A 21,826-nucleotide genomic window follows, 5' to 3' on the forward strand; every position below is an offset into this window, starting at 1 on the left:
GAACTTTATTGACTTTAAGTGTTTGGACGAAAAACACTGAGACGTGAGGGTGAATAAGTGATGACAGAAATATAATTTTTGAGAGTACTATCCCTTTAAAAAGTTTTTGGGGACATCAGCAGCATAACATGCTGTAGACCAACATCCAAAACGCAACATGCTAGTAACCAGCAATACTTGTAAAACATGCACTCTTAAAAATAAAGTTTTTTTTATTATCATCTATGGTTCCATAAAGAATGTTTAAACATACATGGAACCTTTCCATGGAACAAAAAACTCTTTATAGTAGAACAAGGTTCTTCAGATTATTAAAATGTTCTTCACACTGAATATGGAGTCACTTTGGTGAAATTATGTGGCCAAAAATGTCCATTGTTTATTGTCAATAGTGTAGCGATATATGAAGGGCGAATAACCCCACAGAAGTTACTTTCAAACCTAGCAGCTTTCTGGTGGTCATCATGGTGGATGCCTGTGACCAACTTGAACCCTTTGCAAAATCTGCATTGGGAAATCTTTTGTCCTCATATGAAATTCCTAACTGTGTGAATTTGCCAAACAACACTAAATGTGACTGCACAGAAACGTTCACTGAAAAGATCCTTTTTGAGCCCAAATGTTTCTAATATGGCATCACTGTAAAAATCCTTTTAGAACTTAGACTAAACAAATATTTCATTGTAGACATCTTACCTGTAATGTTCTTCCAGTCATCTGACAGAAACAGCTCCTCGTAGCTGGTGGTGGTCCACTCTTCTATCTCAAAGTCTGGAAAAAGAGTGTCTACTGAGCTGTCTCTTTCTTCCACTGCTTCAATTTCCATAAAACGAACTGTTTTCCCAAAGCTGGGAGTCTTTGTCAGTTTTCTGCTGTCCTCTGTGTCTGATTTATTGGTCTCAGGTGGGCTGGTGTGAGAATTTGAGGAGATGGGCTCATTGCTTGGGTCGCTGCTTGAGTCATTAGCATCTGTTGACATGTTGCTTAAGTTTTCAGCACACTTCATCTCTTCTGCCACTTTATTATCAATTTCATCTTTCATCTCACTTCCTTCTTCATCCTTGTTATCTTCTACTGCTTTCTTCCCACCATCCTTTCCTGTGATATTCTTTCTCTGCAGCTCCATGATTGGTTCTTCAAACACCTGCCAAGGCTGCAAAATAGCTTCTTCACTCATCACCTCCTGTTTGTCACTAACTGTGTTTACAAACATCTCAGACTCCAACGTTGTCTCCTCTGCTTCTTCAGCTTCTGGTTCCATGTCCCCACACGGTGCTAAGGATACCATTTGTCTCTTCTTAAATGTGCTGAATGTCTTCCCAGCACACACCACACACCAGGTTTGTAGAAATTGATGTTGCTGCTGCTCAACTGCCAAACCGATGAGCACCTGTATCCATTAGTGACAGCGTGTAGTATTATCTAAAGCACGGCGTACACATGGACTCTATTAGAATTATCATGGAAATGCATCGCCACATGACAGAAATCCCATCTGTGATCAGTCCATTCCCTGCAGATTTTACAAATGGGTCCTCGTTGAAATGTTTTGCAGTGAAGAATGCAGAAAATGATCAATGCATGAGAATTGTGTTGAAATGTAAAGCCCTACTGGTCAGTAGAGTTGTGTGCAGTGATAATCTGTTGGATTTGAAGAGCAAAATCTAATCTGCCCCAACGTCTGTAAGCTTCTTAATGACTTCATCACGTCGTCCCATAATGCAGTTTCCATGAATGTATCCACCAATAAGGGGACATCAGGGACTGGTTGCTTTTTTATTTATATTATAATGTAGAAATATTTCTCAATAAATACTGTATAAATCTAAAAACTATTGCAATAAAAACATACACGATATCGTTCAAAAGTTTGGTTTTGGTAAGATTTTTATTATGCTCCCTAAGGCTGCATTTGTTTGATCAAAAATACAGTATAATATTGTTATATATTATGGCTGTTTTTTTATTATTATCATTATTTTAGTATATTTTAATATGTAATTTATTCCTGTCATGTCAACGCTGAATTTTCAGTCTTCAGTGTAACAAGATCCTTCAGAAATCTTACTGACCCCAAAATTTGCTGTGTATTATAATCCAATTTAAATTATATTGGCAGAACTAAATGTAAACAGATATATGTCTAGCTACCGATCAAAAGTTCAGAGAAAAAACCTTTGCCATATTCTCATGAAGAGAACGGGCATTGACCGAAGGTAACACACTCTGAACAGGTTTTTCCAGGTTTGTAACATGCCAAGTGTAGACGAAACATCAATGAGCCATGCATAACTTCAAGACAAGACAAGACTTTAAATGTCCTTACTTGATTGTTTTACACTTATTAAATCCACAAAACACGCTCAAATACATATTACATAAAACAACAATTAATCACTTACACTTGGCTGGCAACGATAACATTTAGCCTGCTTGTCCTTTATATTAAATGTCAAAATATGGTAGTTTATTGAGTGAAACATAAACATAAATTATTGCGCCATTAGTGCTTTAAATTTAAACTTAAATATTCAGTATATTCAGTATAAATACATGGATGTGACTTTATATGCAGCTTTGAGAATGTTGATCTTGGTTTTGTCTCTACAGATGAAACACACTAGAGAATGCAGAAAGCAAGTAAAACTCTCTAGAGGCTGTTGGCACTGTTTATAGCATGAGTAAAACTAGCAAAAAGGCTACAGGACTGATTTCTTATTTAACCTGTGCTTTAATGGCAGTTGAACAGCTGTGGTGGAACAGTGTTTTTTTTTGTGAATAGTCACTAAGCTGATGACCAAGCGACTTACTGTTCGAAACAATGACACCGAATAAAATTGATTAAAAATGACTCAATGTGTTTTTTTTTTATGTAAAAAAGACTAATGTTTGTTTATCAGCTTGGCTAGCTCAAAACGTACACCTGCAGAATCTTGGCAACTAGATTCTCTGCAAATGCCAAATATAAAATCCCCAAACATTTATTAGAAAAGTAGATGGAAATTAAGGGAGTTTCAGAGAACAAACTCATTACAAATCAAGTCCTGATGAATGAAATATAAGGTATATTGTAAGTTATAATATTTTATTCATTATCCTGGATGTGTTGACCCCTTTTTTTTGTAAGTTGCTTATCTTATTTAAAGTGCAACCTGACACCAGTGAATCTCATGTACTTTAATCTCTACTTAGATCCATAAGACTGACACTTAAGGTATGGATCCGTTTTCTAAGTGCTTGTACGTATCTGTATTTTTAATGTAAATTTACACAGAACATGGAAGCTCATGGAATAATATTCCAAAGCATTCAGAGAGTCAGCAGCATTTTTTATAAACCACAATCCGAGGTAACATATATTGTTTGTCCAGCCGGCTTCAGATGTCCCTGTATCTCAGACAGCCATATGGCAAGTAGAGTTTCCATTAGAGACTACGAGAGAGCTCCTTAATCCAAAGGCCCAAGCACCTTGTCTGCTGGGGATTACGTCTTTCCAATTAACCTAAATTCTATATTTTTCCCCTCACTGTCCATTTCACCTCATCTGTTTGTAAGATTAAAAGGTGCAGATGATTGCCTGGCTAGATTAAGTGAATCATTTTTCTGTATGCACATTTTAATCTAGTTTAAAATGACAGTCTGTGTTTTTCCTCATCATTTTGTTCACAGAACATTTCTTTAATACCATGTAATTCCCAAGATTTATATTTGCCGCTACAATGAATTTCTCTCAGACATACCCATATTTGTTTGTTTTATCTTTGACTGATAACTGTTGTTTTCAACTGACTGGTTTCAAGAGAATATTTGATTAGATTAGCAGGCGGAAAAGCTGATTTAACATGCAGAGTTTTGTTCGTACATGAAATTGAGATTTTTTGGATGACTTCAATGCCCAGGTGTAATTTAATTCTGCAATATTAATATACTGTAATTTATTTACAAGTTCACATTTATTTATATATAAGAAGACTGTGTACCTTCACAAGTATTTAGGAAGTTAGTCTGTTTCAGTTAATAAGTGGGGTTGAGTGGGCAGTGAATTTAAGAACTGTTCTATATACAGTAGTGGCCAAATATAATGTCCAGCCTAGAAAAATAGATCTAAAATAAATATATAGATATTTATTTAAATAAAAATAAATCTTCGCCCTCTATTCAAACATTTTATTATTACAAAAGTTTTGCTTGGAGTGTAAAACTAATGTACATGTTTAATTGTTTTATTTGTAATAATGCAATGAAACATGGTAAACTGTGTCGTACAAAGATGCATGACATGCACAAAACTGGAGAATATAGCCTATATTCTGATATTTAATAATATAAATAACTAATTAATTTATTTAGTTTTCTGTACTTGTTTCCATAAAATAAAATATTCCATGATATGCTGTAGTTTGCTTTTTTGCCAAATAATTTTGGCAAAAAAGTTAGTTTTTTATTTTTTATTTATTTGCTATTTTGATAGGTTCATCATAGCCTATAGCACTGCAAGAACATGGATTATTGTTTCATCTTTACTTCCACATACCGACCAGGTGCACATACACATATTTGGAGACCTGACAGCTCATGGGATATGTCTTATGCAATATTTAAATTTTTCTCTTTTTTTGGTGAAATACACAATTTATGAGTAAAAGTCATGTTTAATATTCTCAGTACAGGCTGTCCAGTAGAACATAGGAATGTTTTGTTTTTTTCTTTATTAAATTCCTTGTCAAATACATTAAATCGAACTTGTTCATTCTAATAAGATGAGTTAGACTACTAGGTGTAATTCTGAAATACATATGATAATTGTTCGAGTCTATGACGTTCCCACAACGCTCTCTCGTAACCCCGCCCATCGGAGAGTGACGCTCTGACTAGAATGTCGCCAGTTCACCTCAGTTCCAGACATGGCAGCGTTGAGACAGGAGCATCGGTATGGACTCTCCTGTGGAAAGATTAATAAAAGCATTCCCAATAAAACCATCTTTCACGTCAAGCTAACCGACACGGCCATCCGGACGCTGGAAGCTTATAAGAATCTCAAGGTAACGCATTTGGTTTTATTTCGTGTTTATTTGCTCCACTGACCTCAGTGGGACAGAAAGAAAAGTTCAGAACTTAAAAATATTTCCTCCCGTTAGTTGTTCGTAAAGTGTTGATTTATTTAACCAGTCCGTCGCTTTAAGTGCCATATGCTGTCTTACCAGGGACAGATAGTAACAGGAGGAAATCGGACACATCCAGTTGCTACTGTTTCCTTAAAGTTTGTTTTATTTAGTTTTGCTTGTTTATTTTTTAAGATGTTACAAAATAAAAGAAAATGTCAGTCGTGTTATTTATTTATTTTATTTTTTTCCTTTAAGCCAGTTGGAATTGGCTTTACGAAATCTCCTTTCTCTTTAGATTCAAAGTCGCCGCTTTATTCCTTCTGACAAATGATACGAAATGTAACATGACGCTGTCTTATTGCTATACACTTCACTACTTATTATAATTATGATCATTTTAAACCGAAGATGAGGATTGTTTCCTTTACTCATAACCCTCACGGGATCTGAGAGGGGCTCAAGCTCGATCTTATGAACTATAAACCTTGAGTAGCAATTTAAATAGCCATTGAGGTTTGCTGCCTTTTTCATTTCCCCATCAAATCTTTTATCGACTTTAATTTGAGAGGAACGTTTCTGCAAATGTTTAGTGAACTATCCAAAAATAAAAGCGCATGTAACCTCGTATTGTTATTATAGATAGTGTTTAAGGTTAAGTTTATAATTGCTTCTTTAATTGATTAACTTTTATATAGGCTTGTGGCAATTGATCGACATAGTCAATTAAATCCAAATTATGTTTTAAATCATTATTTATGTTGTTACAAACCTCTATGACTCTAGAACACAAAAGGAAGATGTTATATAGTATGACAGCCTCAAGTCCCCATTCACTTTCATTGTATGAAAAAAACAAACAAGCATGCAATGTAAGTGAATGGGGACTTGAGGCTGTCAGCCAGTAACATTTCCTTTTGTGTTTTACGGAAGAAAGAAAGTCAGGCGGGTTTTAAACAACATGCGGATGAGATAACAATTTATATTGAGTGAACTGTCCCTTTAAATGTCATGTTTGCCTAAAAGTAATTGCTTGTAAGACGTATTTTTGCCAGTTAAACGCAGTTGAGTAATCAATACACTTCTCATCGTCACTGTCGGCTCGACAGCACATATTCCAGTAATATCAATATCTCAGCGGTTTACACCAGCTGGACGGGGCACTTGGCCAGTTTGCTTCATCTCAACCCAAGCGCTTCTTGTAGAGACTGGACGATAAAGGTGTATTTTTGTTGGCGTCCTTTAAACGCTTGGACGCCGTCCCGATGTCATCGCTCATTGGCCAGTCAGGCGGTGTAGAATGTTGTTTGACCCAATCAGAATACGAGAAGACTTCCTCGCGCTTGCAACAGGAGCTCGATAATGAATGTTCTATCGTCAATCATATGTGACCTAGTAGAAAGAGTGAAAAGAAGTAAATGTGTTAGTCAATCTTTTGTTCAATTTTTATAACTCCCCCATTTGATATGCCAGAACATTTTTAATAACTTTCAGTCACAATAATGCAGCTGACAGTCAGAAATTTGGGGGCATTTGTGGTTAAAACGAAAAATGCAGTGACATAAAAATGATTTCCTCTGTTTTTCATTTTTGTTATACTTCATAATAATCTGTTCCAAGCCTAGTTATATACATTATTGCATAAAATATAAATTGAAGTTCTTTTAATTTTATAAATATAATTTTTTTAATTACAAACGAGGTCAGAAGAAAGAAAACAACAATAACAAAGATAATTTATCAAATTAATACCAAAGACACGGCCAAGTCAGGTCATTAGATACTTCAGTGTCCTCCTCTGAACTGTGCTCATTATGTTCTTAGAAGCTTTCACTGCACCAGAATAAAAACAAAAAACAAAGTTCAAGTTAGCTACAACAGCACCACCACCCCCTTCAGTAATGTTTAGCCACTAATCCGACCACATGACAGCAAACGCAGAACCAATAAGCCTGTATTTTTTAATAAGCAACTTGAGCTGCAGTGTATGTGTAGAGTGACATGACGGCCTCTCCCTGTAACATCCATAATAGATAAACATGCTTGTTGACTAAAGCTCCAGCTGTACCTTGAAGATAATAAGTGCTATCTTTTGACCTTGCTTAATGGTTTCGAGCTATGCTGGGGGAAGCCTCAGTTTTTTTCCTTCCTTGTTTCTCAGCAATTTATGTTAGGGATGCGAATGAGTCTTTCTTGTATATATGTCATTAATGCTCCTGGACGTTGTCCGAGCTGAGTGTTAAAAGCTGAGCAGGAGATGGTTATATCAAAGGCCTATTTGTACACACTTTATGTGGTGGACAAACACCACAGGGTTATCTGATGTACCTTCAGAAAAAAAGATGAAATGCTTTTTGTAACTTACCTTTAGTCCTAAGTAGTGCTAAGAACTCAATTCAACATTTGGTGGCTAAAAGCTTTTCCCATGATGTTTGCCTTGTCCCACCCCCACTTCTTCTACAAGTCCTCACACACTCAACATCCTCACACTCATCCACGCCTCACACAATAACATTTGATTGACTCATGTAAGGTCTTTCAAGTCGAGATTTATTAATCGGACACATTCCAGTGCAGATTAGCAAAGCCCGGCCTTGATCTTTAGGCTCGCACAAGCAGAACCATGACACTGCCGAGAGGCCAGTGACAGCCAGTCTTTCATTCTCTCAGAAACAACCCCCCTCACTCGCAGTCTGCATGAATTAATACAGGAGAGAACTGTGCCTCTGTCAACGGGGCAAGCAAGTAAGAGGAGACTGTAATTACAGTGAAGGGAGGCTAATAGGTAGGCATGATATTTCACTGAAGTTAGTACCTAAACAGGGGTTGTGGAAATGCTGGCTTTGTGAGTAAACAATTAAGAAAAATTAAAACCCTCATGTCGTTCCAAACCTGTATGACTGACTGACTTCTGTGGAGCAAGCACATTGGAAAAATGTTTTTTGGCCATACAATGAAATTTAATTGGGTTAAATTGTGTTGATTTGGGCCCCATTGACTTTTATTGTATGGACAAAAACATTTCTTCAAAATGTGTCATTTTTTGTTTCATAGAAGAAAGTCACACAGGTTTGGACCAACGAAAAGAGTAAATGATGACAGAATTTTCAGTTTTACCTTGCTTCGATGTAAGTCTGGTACAAAACATTTGCATTGTTTTTGTTAACTCTCATAATGCATTCAAAATCTGATCTGCATATGTCTTTCATTTGCATGAACTTGCATGGAACATAAGCTTATAAAACAGTCATAACGTAAACCATATTGTATCTGATCAGTAACTTCCCATAAATCAGTGAATGCTCAAAAATCTCATTATTGAATGTTACTAAATTATTAGCATGTAATTACTGCATTGCTGCCTTTTATTCATTAAATAAGATCATTTTTTGGAAATTTCACGTATTTGAATTGATAGTCGTGGTGCATTTTGCAAGTTTGATTGTCGTACTGAATTTTTCATTATGTATTTGTTTCAGGTCAAAAAGGACCTAAATGCATTATGAGGGTTCCAGCCTAAAAATTCAGCTGGAGATAATTAATTTTGAAGATTTCATCTTTGGTTTCTAATCCTTTATATAATAATAGTAGATGCTAACCAACCTCTTCTACCTTTTTTTTCTTCTGTCCCCAGGGGTCCTTACCAAATCAGCCGGCAATTTGCTTCAAGGGGAACCAGGGGGTAAGATGAATGTGTTTTTCCTCGCCCCTCCTGACGCCTAAAAATTGCAATGCTTTAATTAGACCTGATTGTCGAATCGTGCAGCAAAAAATTCACGACACCCCTCAGCTGCCTGCATACTCCCTCAGTATTTCATGAGCTCCTAAACCATCGCCTGAAATGGAGAAGGAACTGTAACTTGCAGTGACGCCACCCTTAGGGCCTGCCCGACTAGATTGGGAGAATTTATATAATTATAGCAGCACGCATGTTCATAAGCACAATTATGAGTCGTAAATTAGGAAAGTGTCATCGTTTGGATGTGATTCCTGGGTTTCGTAACATTTGCGGGCCAGCGGTTTGGTTTTTATGAGAGTATTGTTATTTACAGCTAGTAAAATTGGCAGTGGTGTGCGGTCACACTGTACGACCTAGGTGGATTTTTGGTAGGGGGTGCATTCCAGTGAAACGGCTGTAAAGAAAGATGCCTGTGTCTAACCGGATTAGCACATTCAGCCGTAGCACACCTCCCTATCAACGCCTGCTTGCCACAATCAGCCCCGTCTAAAACATATCCAGAAGCGGGACAGGAAAGGGACTCACTTCGGACACAAACTGTAGACTGTGCTTGCGGTCAGAAGCCCGGGAGAGGCTACTCAACACCCCCGAGCTGCTCGCCAGGTTACTGGGTCAGACTGGCGACTGGAAAGGCTTTGTCAAGAGCTCTGGGAAGAGGTGGGGGTGCTGGTTAACCCAAGGGAGCCTCTTGTGTCTCTGTGCCTGTTGTCTCAGTGCAGACATTGAAGACCTGCGACAAGGAGGGGGATAACCATGGCCACCGTGTCTCCTAAAGCACCGTTCGACCCCCACAAATTCCACAATTATAGTAAGCAAAATGCTGTCACATGTAGTCAAGCATTATCTGATCTAATGAAGTTTCTTTCCCTTTTCAAATTGGAGTAGCGTAGTTGTGTCAAGTGTGTAAAACTGGAATCCATTCTAATTGTCGAATTAGATTTAGTGATTATATCTTTAGCCCATTACATATTCAAATTGTCTGCACTGAATTTAAGCATTCATCCCCTCCTCCTCAGATAATGGGCTGCTGGGCATTAATGAGGTGTTTGAGCCGAGTGTGTGTGTGTGTGTGTGTGCGCGCACGCACACATGTGTGTTTGTATGTGTGTCAGGGTGACAAATTAAGCTATTACAGCTGGGGGTAGGGAGTGATGTTAAGTCCACGCTACCGAAACCACGTTATCAGTCATTCTATTAGCCGTAACATCGGGATGCTTTCACTTCACTCAGGATTGATATAATATGGAGTATCATAGTTTTACAATGGATGGATATCTTTGAACAGCACTCGGGAGATACACGTTCCCATTTCTGGTGCTACTTAGCCAGGTAATTTTCTTGCACCTGCAGGAGGGCTCCCACATACCAGGGAATTCCCATAAACCTTGTGCTGGCTTGTCTCCAGATCTTTGAGGTGCAATGTGGAAAGTCAGGAAGTGCCCTGCTAAGGATTGTCAGCTGCCATTTTCCACTAACTTGAAGAGATAGTACACCCAAAAATTGAATGAAAATTCTGTCATCATTTACTTCTCATGTCGCTCCAACCTCTGTATCACTTTCTTTCTGCTGTGAAATTTAAAAGAATTGAGTTATTTTGAAGAATGTTGGTAACCAAACGGTTTTGGGTCTCGTTGACTTCTATGAAATTGTTTGGGTAGGGTGAGTGAAATGATGACAGAATTTTCCATTTTTGGTGGACTATCCAACTGACAGTGCCTTGATAATGTGCGCTCATGTGGCAGTTAACAAATAATTTAACCATCATTGGGTTTTTACAGATGGGGAGCTTTAATTTGCTCGATTCTCTCCATCTGTGGAGGAGGATGATGCAACTGGCGAGAAATAACACAAGAAAAGATGTTTAGAGTAGTAAAATTCCTTTCATATTGAAGGAACTGATCCCCAATCCTGGAGGATTTATGGAATCTGAATGCCTTTGATGCCATCACTAGGGATGTTCGGGTTCAGTTCGGATTCTCAAAAACTGGGATTTCACATCATTCAGCCTCATTTTCTTTTGGTAATTGGATTTTTGCTGCACAAAATTAGTTATCCAGAGGCTACACATATAGACGTCTCAATAAACAGAAACGGTTCTCACAGAGTAAAATATGAAGGAATAACGGCAGTGTCCTTCAGTTTGACAAGCTATATCTGATTTTTTTATCCTATGCTGGTATTATACATGCATTTTTATGATCTTATATTAATCGAGAAACTAAAACATGGGCATAAGTGAGAGAGCATATTATCATGCAGAATCATGCACTGCATGTTGCATTGCACAATTTTCATAATTCTTTTATGGGTCAGTGACAAATTAGTATGTCTGAGAATGATGGATGTCAGAGAAAGCTTTCGAAAATCTAGTTAAAAACACATTTGCCAAGTTCTTTGGTTTTTGTATTCATGTTAGTATGATATATTTTTTCGGAAACATTTGTGCTATTTTCAAAATGAAACTTCAACTTGGTTCTGCAAAATAATAAGCTCTGTTTAATATGCTCCCTCAATTACGGCTATCTATCGGTTTCTGTATTGATAACAATGCATGTATAAAATCATGCTGTCTGTAGTCTAAAAATGTCAAGCACTGTAACCATCAAATATGAAGTATTTTTTCTTGCATATTAAATAGACCATATTCAGGGTGACACCATATTTAATTTGATGCATTTTAAAACCAGAACTAACCATGTCAAAACAAGATATAAAATTGTCATGTGAGTATGTCAATGAGTCTTAAGGCCGTTTCACACTGAGCGCGATGCGAAAAAGCGAGGCGAATCGCCGATGAACGTTGCTTTCACACCGAGTATTCACACATATTGTCTTAATCATATGTCTATTTGCTTTCATATTTCATGTGTAGAAATATTTTTTTTTTTAAATACGGAAGATCTAGAGAGTTAACCTGCTCTGAATCATAACACTCGCACACGTGTAAGAAAACGGACACTCCAGATCACATAATTCAGTGGAGAATTAATACAAATTATATTAAGAACATGTGAGAATAAATCTGTTCTCAGATACCAAAGATAACAAGAACTTGGCATCCACTCTGTTCTCTCTCGGAATCGCTCGGAATACGCTTCTTCTGTGTTTGTTTACACTGGTTTTCGAAATCACGCCACCACTCTTTGCCTTTTTGTGCAACAGCAGCTGCTCCACGCACGTGATCTAAGCTCAAATCTAACTGGACGTCTCGTTTCATCGCAGAGCGACGGGGAAAAAAATCAACACACAGGACGAAAAAAAAAACTTTGCTTTTTTGCACCGCGAATGATCGCGCCTGGTGTGAATAGCCCCACAGGGATCTATTGTTTCGATTCAAAAGTGTCATCATGCGAACATTCGTGACGAATTTTCGCGTTCAGTGTGAAAAGCCCTTTATAGTTAATGTTTGTAATATTCCTATTTTTTATTTATTCCAGTTATATAAATATTAATTTAGATTCAGAAATCGAAAACATGTTCATCATAGTTTTTAAAATGCATTTTTTAATGTATTTTTGAATAACAATAGATCTAGACAAAGTGTCACATCATTGACTGTTTAACTAAAAAACACCTGTTTATGACTACGAGCAGACGGTCCAACAGCAGCATGTATTTATGCGTTCCTTAAAGGCTGTCTGAGTGTGCATGTGTATGTGTGTGTTTTCTTGTGTTGGAAGGTGGGGGGGGGGAACGTTTCTCTCTGAGATGTTCTCATAGTACGTGTGTGTGAAGGTTTAGCTTCCCCCACCCGTCTGTCCCTCTCGTCATCGCTGTGATTGTCTCAACCTGATCCTCTCTTTTCTCTCACTGGGATTCACCAGTTTTCCATCTCGCACCTCCGATGAGTGTGTGTACGTGAGAGTGTGATGGTGTCTCAGAGAGTGTGTATTAGAGAACATTAGTATGTATTCACAGGGTCCTCAATGGGTGTAGCTTACTCACTGGATCCATGGATGAGGGAGCATCCCTATACTAAAATTTGGCTTGGGACCTGTGAATTATGTATATGTGGTCATTTCTGTTTGTGTGTCTTTTAGTTTATGTGCTTGTCCAAGTCAGGGTGTCTCTGTGTGTGTGTGTGTGCGAGCTTGGCTTTTTTTCCTTCATGAAAGCTAATTAGAATGACAATAAGAGGAATGAGCGTAGAACGCCGAGAGTCTCTTGCAGCAGAGGCGGTGTGGGGGGGAGCTATGAATGAAAGGGCACACGCCGATTCTTTCATCCAGATGTGACCTGCTCGCCAACGTGTACAGGGAGCCGAGTGCCTGTCTTGTCTGGGGCCCAGTGTTTTGACTGGCAGAGCTGTTTGCTGTTTTCTGCATGCTCTTGCCAGGCCATCTTTGACAAGGTCCTTGCAAAAGCAGGGAGGATCTTCTTTTTAATGTATTTTTTCTTTTTCTTTTTTTTTAAAGTGTAATCTTAGCCAGGCCCTAAAACTTGCTCAGCGCCAAATGTAAAAAGTTGCTTTGGCAAGTGCATAAAAGGAGTTGGTCACTGGTTGGTTGGCTGGTAATTTACTATATTTACTGCAATATATATCTTGAAACCCAGGCTAGTTTGAAACACGTGCCTCTAAATACATTTCTGCAACACTGTAATTACGTACCTTACTAGATGTTTTGCATCTTTAAAACACAGTTTTAAAGTGAAATATCCAGTGAGTGGCGCTAAAACACGGGCTCAATATGTGACCCTGGCACGTGTTTGTTACGTTGATATAGTTATGTTTTGCTGTGTTTGTGTTACGTTTCTTCAGGTATGTGTAGCGGTGGTTCATAATTCAAATATCCGAGGAGTGTCGCTAAAAGTTAATGCTCTATCGCAGGGGTAGGCAACGTCGGTCCTGGAGTGCCGCTGTCCTGTAGAGTTTAGCTCCAACCCTAATCAAACACACCTGAACAAGCTAATAAAGGTCTTCAGAATTACTAAGGGTACAAGCAGGTGAGGTTTTTTTCAGGGTTGGAGCTAAACTCACTCCAGGACCGACGTTGCCTAACCCTGCTCTATCGTGTTGGAAATATCCCCTCCACCAAATCCATCCCTAAACCTACCCGATAGTATTGCAAAAGTGATATAAAAACATATTTGTTGATGCAGGCGTGCTATTTTAACTTCCTCATGCAGATTTGAGCAGTTTTGTTGAACCATAGTTTCACGAGGTTTGTACCGGAGCTCTTCACCACTCAAGTGCAGTGCCGTATCGCGTGAGCTACCAAGAAAACTTATTGAATTAGAAAACTCTTGCCGATATGAAGCTGGATATGTGACGACACGTTCAAAAGTATCAGTTTTCAAATCTCGCAGCATGTTACAATTGTTTTGAATTCATAACATACTATTCCTCATGTAATTATGCAAAAATTAGGCTTTATTAAATGAAACTGTAGACCTGCAAATCATACTTTGTGTGAAAAGGAATAAAAGGTGACTGTCCCTAGTGTTCATTTCAACTGGAAACTGCAGCGATTCGTATGTTTAGGTACGTTTTTTTTTAGTTTCACAGAAATGTAGGTATAGGCACGTATTTCCAATGAGCCTATGTTGCAACCTGATATCTTTTTAGTGTTTTTTTTCTATTCTTACAAAACTCAGTGTTCCAAATCTGTAAGACTTTGATTAATCTTTGAAACACAAATGAAGATATTTTTAACCTTAGAGATTTCTGTGTCCCCATTAAAAGTCCATTCCAACAAAACTTTGACTTTTCAAAAACTTCAAGCACATAATCCAAATGAATCTGAATGTCTTTTGAAGAAACACAATCACTTTATATGATGGCACGATCTCTTTATATTGCTCAATAAGAGAGAACCAATAAGGGTTGTTTTTACATTACGCTAGTTTGATCTTCTACAACAGGGGTGGGCAATTAATTTTCCCAAGGGGCCAGATGAGAAATTTGGGCGGTTGCAGAGGGCCGGACCAATACACTTAACTCAGTTCTGCCCAATATGTTTTATATCTCTCTGTAAATGGAACATTCAATCATACAATGAAAACGTGGAGCACACAATTATACCAGTGGCTAATGAACATTCACAAAAACGGTTTTGAAAATGTGTTTTTTTTTTTTTTTGTAGTTTTTCAAAAACTACCATCACAATTTTGAACAAAAAAAATCAAGTATTTCAGAGATTATGGACGTGACATTCGCAGTCAAAATCTGAAACACACATTCTCATAGAATGTATTCATTAGTACCAAGAGCTATATAGGACCATTTCTTTATATTTTTCTAAACCACTAAAAATAGTCCAGACATCAGTAAAGTTCGTTTTTGTGTTTCAGAGGAGAAATCAATGTTACGGACGGACTCTCCGTTATGGACGTGACAGTTCTGAAAACATATAACCTTCATACAGATTACAATAATCAGGAAATATTTGTTTTTAAATTGGTTCGTTTAAAACTAGACATTTTAAACTTTCTAGATATAGCCTATTTCAAATGTCTGTGAGGCAGCCGTACGCTGAGTTTCGGTTCCTTTTTTCTGATGCGCTCCAGCTTCAGAGATGGCAGAAAGTGCCTCCTGCTTTCATTATTTTACAAAAGCTACGTTTTTGTTTGGTTTTGATGAGTTTCCAGAAATAAAATCAGTTTCGAACTTATTTTAAGTTTCATTATCAGGAAACAAAGCAGTTGCCTTGCGTACACCTAATTACACCTATTTGCGATTGACTTTTAATTCACGAATTACCTCATGCGGACCGGTCAAGGATAGCCAGAAGGCCGGATGTGGCCCGGGGGCCATACAATGCCCAGGTCTGTTCTACAAGAACCAGTCAAGTTTGTTCTCGCGCATTAAACAAGTATACCGTAGTTTTGATTTTGTTAGGTTTCATTAAAAATGTCTTCATTTGTACTTTGAAGATGAATCCCTTTATGCTGTACAAATAAAAATATGAGGAACAAATCATACATGTTATAAATCTTGATGCTTTTGTGACATGTTCAGGTTTAACAAGAGACTGACACACAAAGACCTGCGTTACATGTCATGTCAGAAAAATGCAAATATTGAAATGAAACTGGGAAATAATTAATTTGTCATAGGGACAAAAATGGTTTCATAATGGAAAAAACAGTTGTTTCATGCAAATTTAGGCCCTGATTTTAGCCTGCTTCCCAGTGAGTGCTCAATGTTGGTTTATTTTTGTGCATACCAAGATCCCCAAGTAAAGCATTTTTTGGTTTCAAAATATCTTCCTCTTTAGATAAAATGTGATTTAATGTGGAAAGCGTGTGGTATGTATATGAAACCCTTTCACAAAATGTTGTACTGTACATCTCACAGCTTTTAAATGGCTGAGTGGAGCCAAGAATCACAAGGGAAGATCACAGACACTTCAGGCCTTTCATGCACAAACACATACAGGGCACGCTCACAGTTCTGACATGCCTGGACCGACTTCTGAAAGCTCTGTGGCTCTGTGTGTATTGCCTGTTAGCAGGCCGCACCTCTTAAACTTTGTCTGTGTAGCATCTTTCTTTGAATCCATAACACACTCCTTATTTGATGCTTAAAACCTCGTATTATTGTCTCCTTTCATTTTAAATGTTCTTTTTTTCTTTAAGCTTCTCTGCGTCCTGTTGTCGTTGATGGGGATGGGTTGTGGCGTTTGTCACATGAGTAGATCCATTGATTCCGTGCCTGCAGCAGGGGGCTTTAGCTCAGCCCAGCAGGATGCACTGCTTCTAATAGTTTATAGTAGTTTTTCGTCACATAGGTTATTTAAATCTTATTTGAAGAGCATTCATGGCCACGTCCAGCCGTCACGTGGATATATTTAGATACGGAAACCTCTTTCAGGTTTGTTTTTATTCGTGTAGCTTGTCTGTCATGGCCATCCGGCAGACTAGAGTGTGACTGCTCAGGGAAGTGAGCAATGGTCTTGTAAATAAACATTGGCTTGAAAACATTCTGCATTTCAGGAACAAGTTTTTATTCTGAAGCTTTGAATGAAGACCTTTGTATGACAAGCTTAAAAAAGAAGAACCTAAGGAAGCCTTAGAATAAAAAAATATTTTATAATTGCAACTTTATTTCTTACAATTGTGATTATTCAACTCAATTGCGACCTCTTTTTTTTCTTCTCATAACTGCAACTTCGTATCTGATTATTGTAACTCAGTATCGCACAATTGCATCTTGTTTCAGAATTGCAACTTTTTTTCTTGTAATTGCACCTTTAATCTTATAATTGTGACTCCTTGTCTCACAATGGCAGTTTTTTTCCCCTCATAATTGTGAATTTTTTTTTATATTTCACAATTGTAACATCCTATTTCACAGATGCAACTTTAAAACTCTGTTGCATAAATAAATAATATGGGTAATGCTATACAGTAAAGTTTTATTTGTCAACACAGTTAAACACAAGTTAACATGAACTAACAATGAAAATGCATTGAATATCTTGTCCAGGCTTGATACTATCCTGAATTGCTAAATGCTCCTTTAAGGTTTATCTGATCTCCCTGCATTTTCAAACCAATTCTCTAGCAAGTGTATAAAAATACAAATACTACATATGCTGAGCGAGAAGACTGCCTTTAGCATTTCAAAGCTGGCGTTATGTATGAATTTTTGAAATGTGTGGCATCAACCAATCAAAACGTAGAGAACTGTTCCACTATTGTAATCTCAGAGGCCAGTGAGGCTGTGGACGCCCCCATAGACCTGCCTCTACTTAATTTGCGCAGACTCGTCACTATAGTAACTGATAGGCGAGTGGAGGATGGCTTCTGGCTGCTGTGTGAATGGGGTGCATATGAAAGCAGCATGCGGGGTGCTCTCCTCCCCCATTACCGACACACACACAAACACACACAGGGATGGTTATGGAGTCAGGTCGCCCAGTGCTTACTGAGCTTGACAGATTAGCCCTCTGGTGCTAGAGAGGAGAGAGAGACAGATTTTGCTTGGCATCCGAGGCAGTTCCTCAGGGGATGAAGTAGCCACCACAACACCCTCCACCACCCCCCCTTTCAGCTCCACAACTTCTCATCGCCAACCCCCTTTATCCTTAAACCAACCCCCATGCATCAACAGACATCCACATCCACCCCCTCTGATTCCTCCCCATTTAAATGTAACGGACTTCAGCCTGGTACCACGATAGAGTGATTTAATGCGAAAGACAGAGACGAGCTCACGCGCTGCATTTACAATCCATGACTCATCGCACACTCGTCGATCATATCACAAATGGTGTGATTGAGAAGCCCAGAGTTTTTGAGAATTATGACAGGGTTCCCATAAGGCAGCATGCATTCTGTGTTTCCTCTTAAATGCCACTTATTAGAACTATTATTATTTCATCTCTCGAGTCAAGCGCACACTAAAAGACTCGTCGACCTTTCGTGTTTTAAATATGGGACTAGTCTGCAACAAAAAGCCTGGTTTGTTAACTTGTAACACATTTTCACACTTGTGACATGCAAGTTTATTGATTTGAAATCTGGCCGACCACATGTCAGGTGTGCATACTGTCCTGACTAGTGAGAGAGCGGCAGGGAGGAACAGCCAATGAAACTGTGAGAGTGAAAGAAGAGGGTAAGAAATCCAGAAATTACCCATTTTGCCCCAAGCACCGTCTGATTCATAGCACACTACCCATGTCACTACCCATGTTCGGGCTCTGTAAGAATTTTAGACTTTTATTCAGCAAAGATGCATTAAAGGGATAGTTCATGCAAAAAGGAAAATTCTGTCATTAATTGCTCATTAATCGCGCTCATGTTGTTCCAAACGCGTAAGACCTTCGTTCATCTTCGGAACACAAATTAAGATATTTTTGATGAAATCCAAAAGCTTTCTGACCCTGCATAGACAGGAATACAACTGACACATTCAAGACCCAGAAAGTTAGTAAGGACATTGTTAAAATAGTCCATGTGAAATTAGTGGTTCAACCGTAATTTTATGACGCTACAAGAATACTTTTTGTGAGAAAAGAAAACTAAAATAACAATTTCTTTACATTCTTTAAATTTCTTTAAATTTAGCATAACGGTTGAACCACCGATGTCACATGGACTATTTTAATGATGTCTTTACTACCTTTCTGGGCCTTGAACATGTCAGTTGAGTTGCTGTCCATGAAGAGTCAGAAAGCTCTCTGATTTCATAAAAAAAAATCTTATTTTGTGTTCTGAAGATGAATGAAGTTCTAATGGCAATGGAATGACATGAGGGTGAGTAATCAAAGACAGAATTTTCATTTTTGGGTGAACTATCTCTTTGTCAAAGGTGACAGTAAGGAATTTGCCCAGTTCATAATTCACAGTTCCCATATGTCTTCCATCTTGCATCTTGCCCTTTATGTAGTTATCATAAACACTGTAATCTCAAGCTCTATCTCTCTCCTCTCCTGTCACTCTCTCTCACTCCGTTTTTCTTTCTTCCGTCTCCCCCATCCCTCTTTTTGTTTTGTTTTTTTCGGATGAGTGGCTCTGTCCGTTTCGGATCAGGGGGTCATGTAGTCCCGTTTGTCGGTCCTTGGCAGGGATGCCCCAAACCCCACCCTTCCCCCATCCCCTTCCAACAGGCCACACGTTCCTGCTGCTTATGAATAATATAGGCCGAACTCTGTGCCATTGCATGTGGCGGGAACGGCCTCACAGGAGCCGTAGACGAGCGCGCTGCGTGAAGAGAACAATGGCGATGATCGCGATGAAGGCTGACTGTAGAGTAGATGGAACCAGCAGAACTAATTTAACCAGGCCAAAGAAAACTAAGCTCTGAAATGGAAGGTGCTCATTACATGACTGGTCAAAGTCAAAGAGTCATTGCTAGAACTATAATTGCCGTAGCATAGATAAAAGCTGCACGATTTTGGACTGCTAGAAACTTTCCGTCTTTTCTGACACGTAGAGATGGTTAAACAATAAGTCAGCTGGCAGAGGTTATTGTTTACTAGGTGGTTGTCAGTTTCAAGCCTTGGCTTGAAAAAATAATGCCAAGTGTGAGGACTAGATGTTCTGTTTCGTCTCTTACACTAACCCAACACGGCTTAAGAAAGGGAAAAGAAAACACCACCTGAAACAACACGCCAGCTTCTCTTCTTTCCAAACAGATGTGCACTTCTTAGGAACAAAACACAAGCATTTAAAGTCATAAAATCTCATCAGCAGAATGTTTTGAGTACTTTAAATCTGGGGTGCCGTGCATCTCGCCACCTCATAAAAATATTATAATGTTCTTCGAACGAGGCAGGGTTGTTTTTTCCATGGTTGCTACAAAGCACGGCCTTTGTCTCGTCCTCATTGGCCATGGCCCCCGCAAAGTTGTTCTGTTCCAGACCAGTTCACACCTTACAGCAGACTGAAAGTATTTGACATCTCCAAAAACACATGGCACCGTGCGGCAGATGTGGCAAAAGATGGACTGCAGAGGATGGCTTTCTGCTCCCTTGTGGCTTATTTAGGAATCCTGTCAATCTGATGCCATTTGGATGTTATGACGTAGATGAAACTCACTTGTGTGTGTTAATGTTATTGACAATGGAAAATGTTTGAACAACAGTGTTGCTTGGCATAGTTACTTTACTGAACTGCTTACTGATTGTAAGAACACTGGGTCTCATTCACTAATAATTGCGTAATTATTTTGTATTTGATGGCATCAGTAGGACTATACTTCGGTTGTACACCACCCAAACTAAAAGTGTTAGTTTGGGTGGTGTACAAAAAGTTTTTTTTTTTTTTTTTTTAAAGATAATTTTTATTCAGCAAAGACACATTAAACTAATTAAAAGTATTTTTTTTTCTATTTCAAATAAGTGCTGTTCTTTTTAACTTTCTGTTCATCAAACAATCCTGAAAAAATGTATCACAGTTTCCACAAAAAAATATTAAACACCACTGTTTTCAGCATTGATGATAATAATAAGAAATGGTTCTTGAGCACAAAATCAGTATTATAATGATTTCTGAAGGATCATGTGACACTGAAGACTGGAGTAATGATGCTGAAAATTCAGTTTTGCCAACACAGGAATAAACTGCATTAAAAAATATATTAGAACAGAAACCGGTTATTTTAAAATGTAATATTTAAGTTAATTTTTAGAAACATTGATAAATGAATCTTTGATTTCTGCACTATAACATGCCCAAAAGATTTTATGTTCAAATGCTTGTGGATGGTTAGTGAATGAGACCCACTGTGAGAAAACAAGGGGAATGACACACAGAGCTTGAATTGCCATCATCACAAATGCACACAGCTCAGGGAGAGAGATAACGTTTCAGTAGCAACCCTCGAAGCAGTCTGCATTTGCATTTTAACCTTGGTGCTATACTACCTAATGAACTGATCTAAAAGCTGATAAAGTCTCACCTGCCAAGTTGGGCGTTGGCTTTCACTGGAGGAATAAACACAAGGCAAATGTATTAACAGTCAACTTTGCAACATGAACTTATGATAATGAACTTTGCGTAAAGCCTTTGTATCTGACTCTTTCAAATTTTGGATTGAGATGTTAACACCAACAAGTTCATATTTTCCCATATGTGAAAGTCCTACTTTTCATTTTTATAGAGTTTCTCTTTCTTTATAAGGGTGGGGGGAAAAAACGTTATGGTGTAGTATCGCAATATTTTGCATGATGATATTGTACAGAGACAGGGATAGTTCACCCAAAAAAGAAAATTCTGTCATCATTTACTCACCCTCAAGTAGTTCCAAACCTGTATGAATTTCTTTGTTCTGCCGAACACAAAGGAAGAAATTTTGAAGAAAGTTTGTAACCAGGCTATTTTGGGGCACCATTGACTTCCATAGTAGGAAAAAAAAATACTATGGAAGTCAATGGTGCCCCAGAACTGCTCTGCTTCCCACATTCTTCAGAATATCTTCCTTATATGTTCAGCAGAACAAAGAAAATCATACAAGTTTGGAACTACTTGAGGGTGAGTAAATGATGACAGAACTTTCATTTTTGGGTGAACTATCCCTTTAAGTTTCAATCGTTTATCA

At 38.2% G+C, this 21,826-nt stretch overlaps 1 protein-coding gene and 1 pseudogene across 3 annotated transcripts in view; one reads left to right on the forward strand and one right to left on the reverse strand.

Annotated features, from left to right (window-relative positions):
- LOC306888605 (peptidyl-prolyl cis-trans isomerase FKBP8-like) overlaps positions 1-1,659 on the reverse strand; it is a 54,967-nt gene extending 53,308 nt beyond the window's left edge. The window contains exon 1 of one of the 2 annotated variants that reach the window (XM_079447033.1): positions 697-1,632. In XM_079447033.1, coding sequence (XP_079303159.1) covers positions 697-1,288 — 592 coding nt within the window. In that variant the 5' untranslated portion in view covers positions 1,289-1,632. Of the gene's footprint in view, positions 1-696 lie in introns of both variants that reach the window. The other variant, XM_079447034.1, reaches the window with a different exon arrangement.
- A 3,217-nt stretch (positions 1,660-4,876) lies between these two features.
- Positions 4,877-21,826, forward strand: part of LOC306888604 (RNA polymerase II elongation factor ELL-like) — a 39,774-nt pseudogene continuing 22,824 nt past the window's right edge. The window contains exons 1-2 of the transcript XR_013785966.1: positions 4,877-5,042; positions 8,737-8,784. The product of XR_013785966.1 is annotated as an RNA polymerase II elongation factor ELL-like (transcript). The remainder of the gene's footprint in view (positions 5,043-8,736; positions 8,785-21,826) is intronic.

The sequence above is a fragment of the Barbus barbus genome (assembly GCF_936440315.1).
Source record: "Barbus barbus genome assembly, chromosome: 22".
NCBI lineage: Eukaryota > Metazoa > Chordata > Actinopteri > Cypriniformes > Cyprinidae > Barbus > Barbus barbus.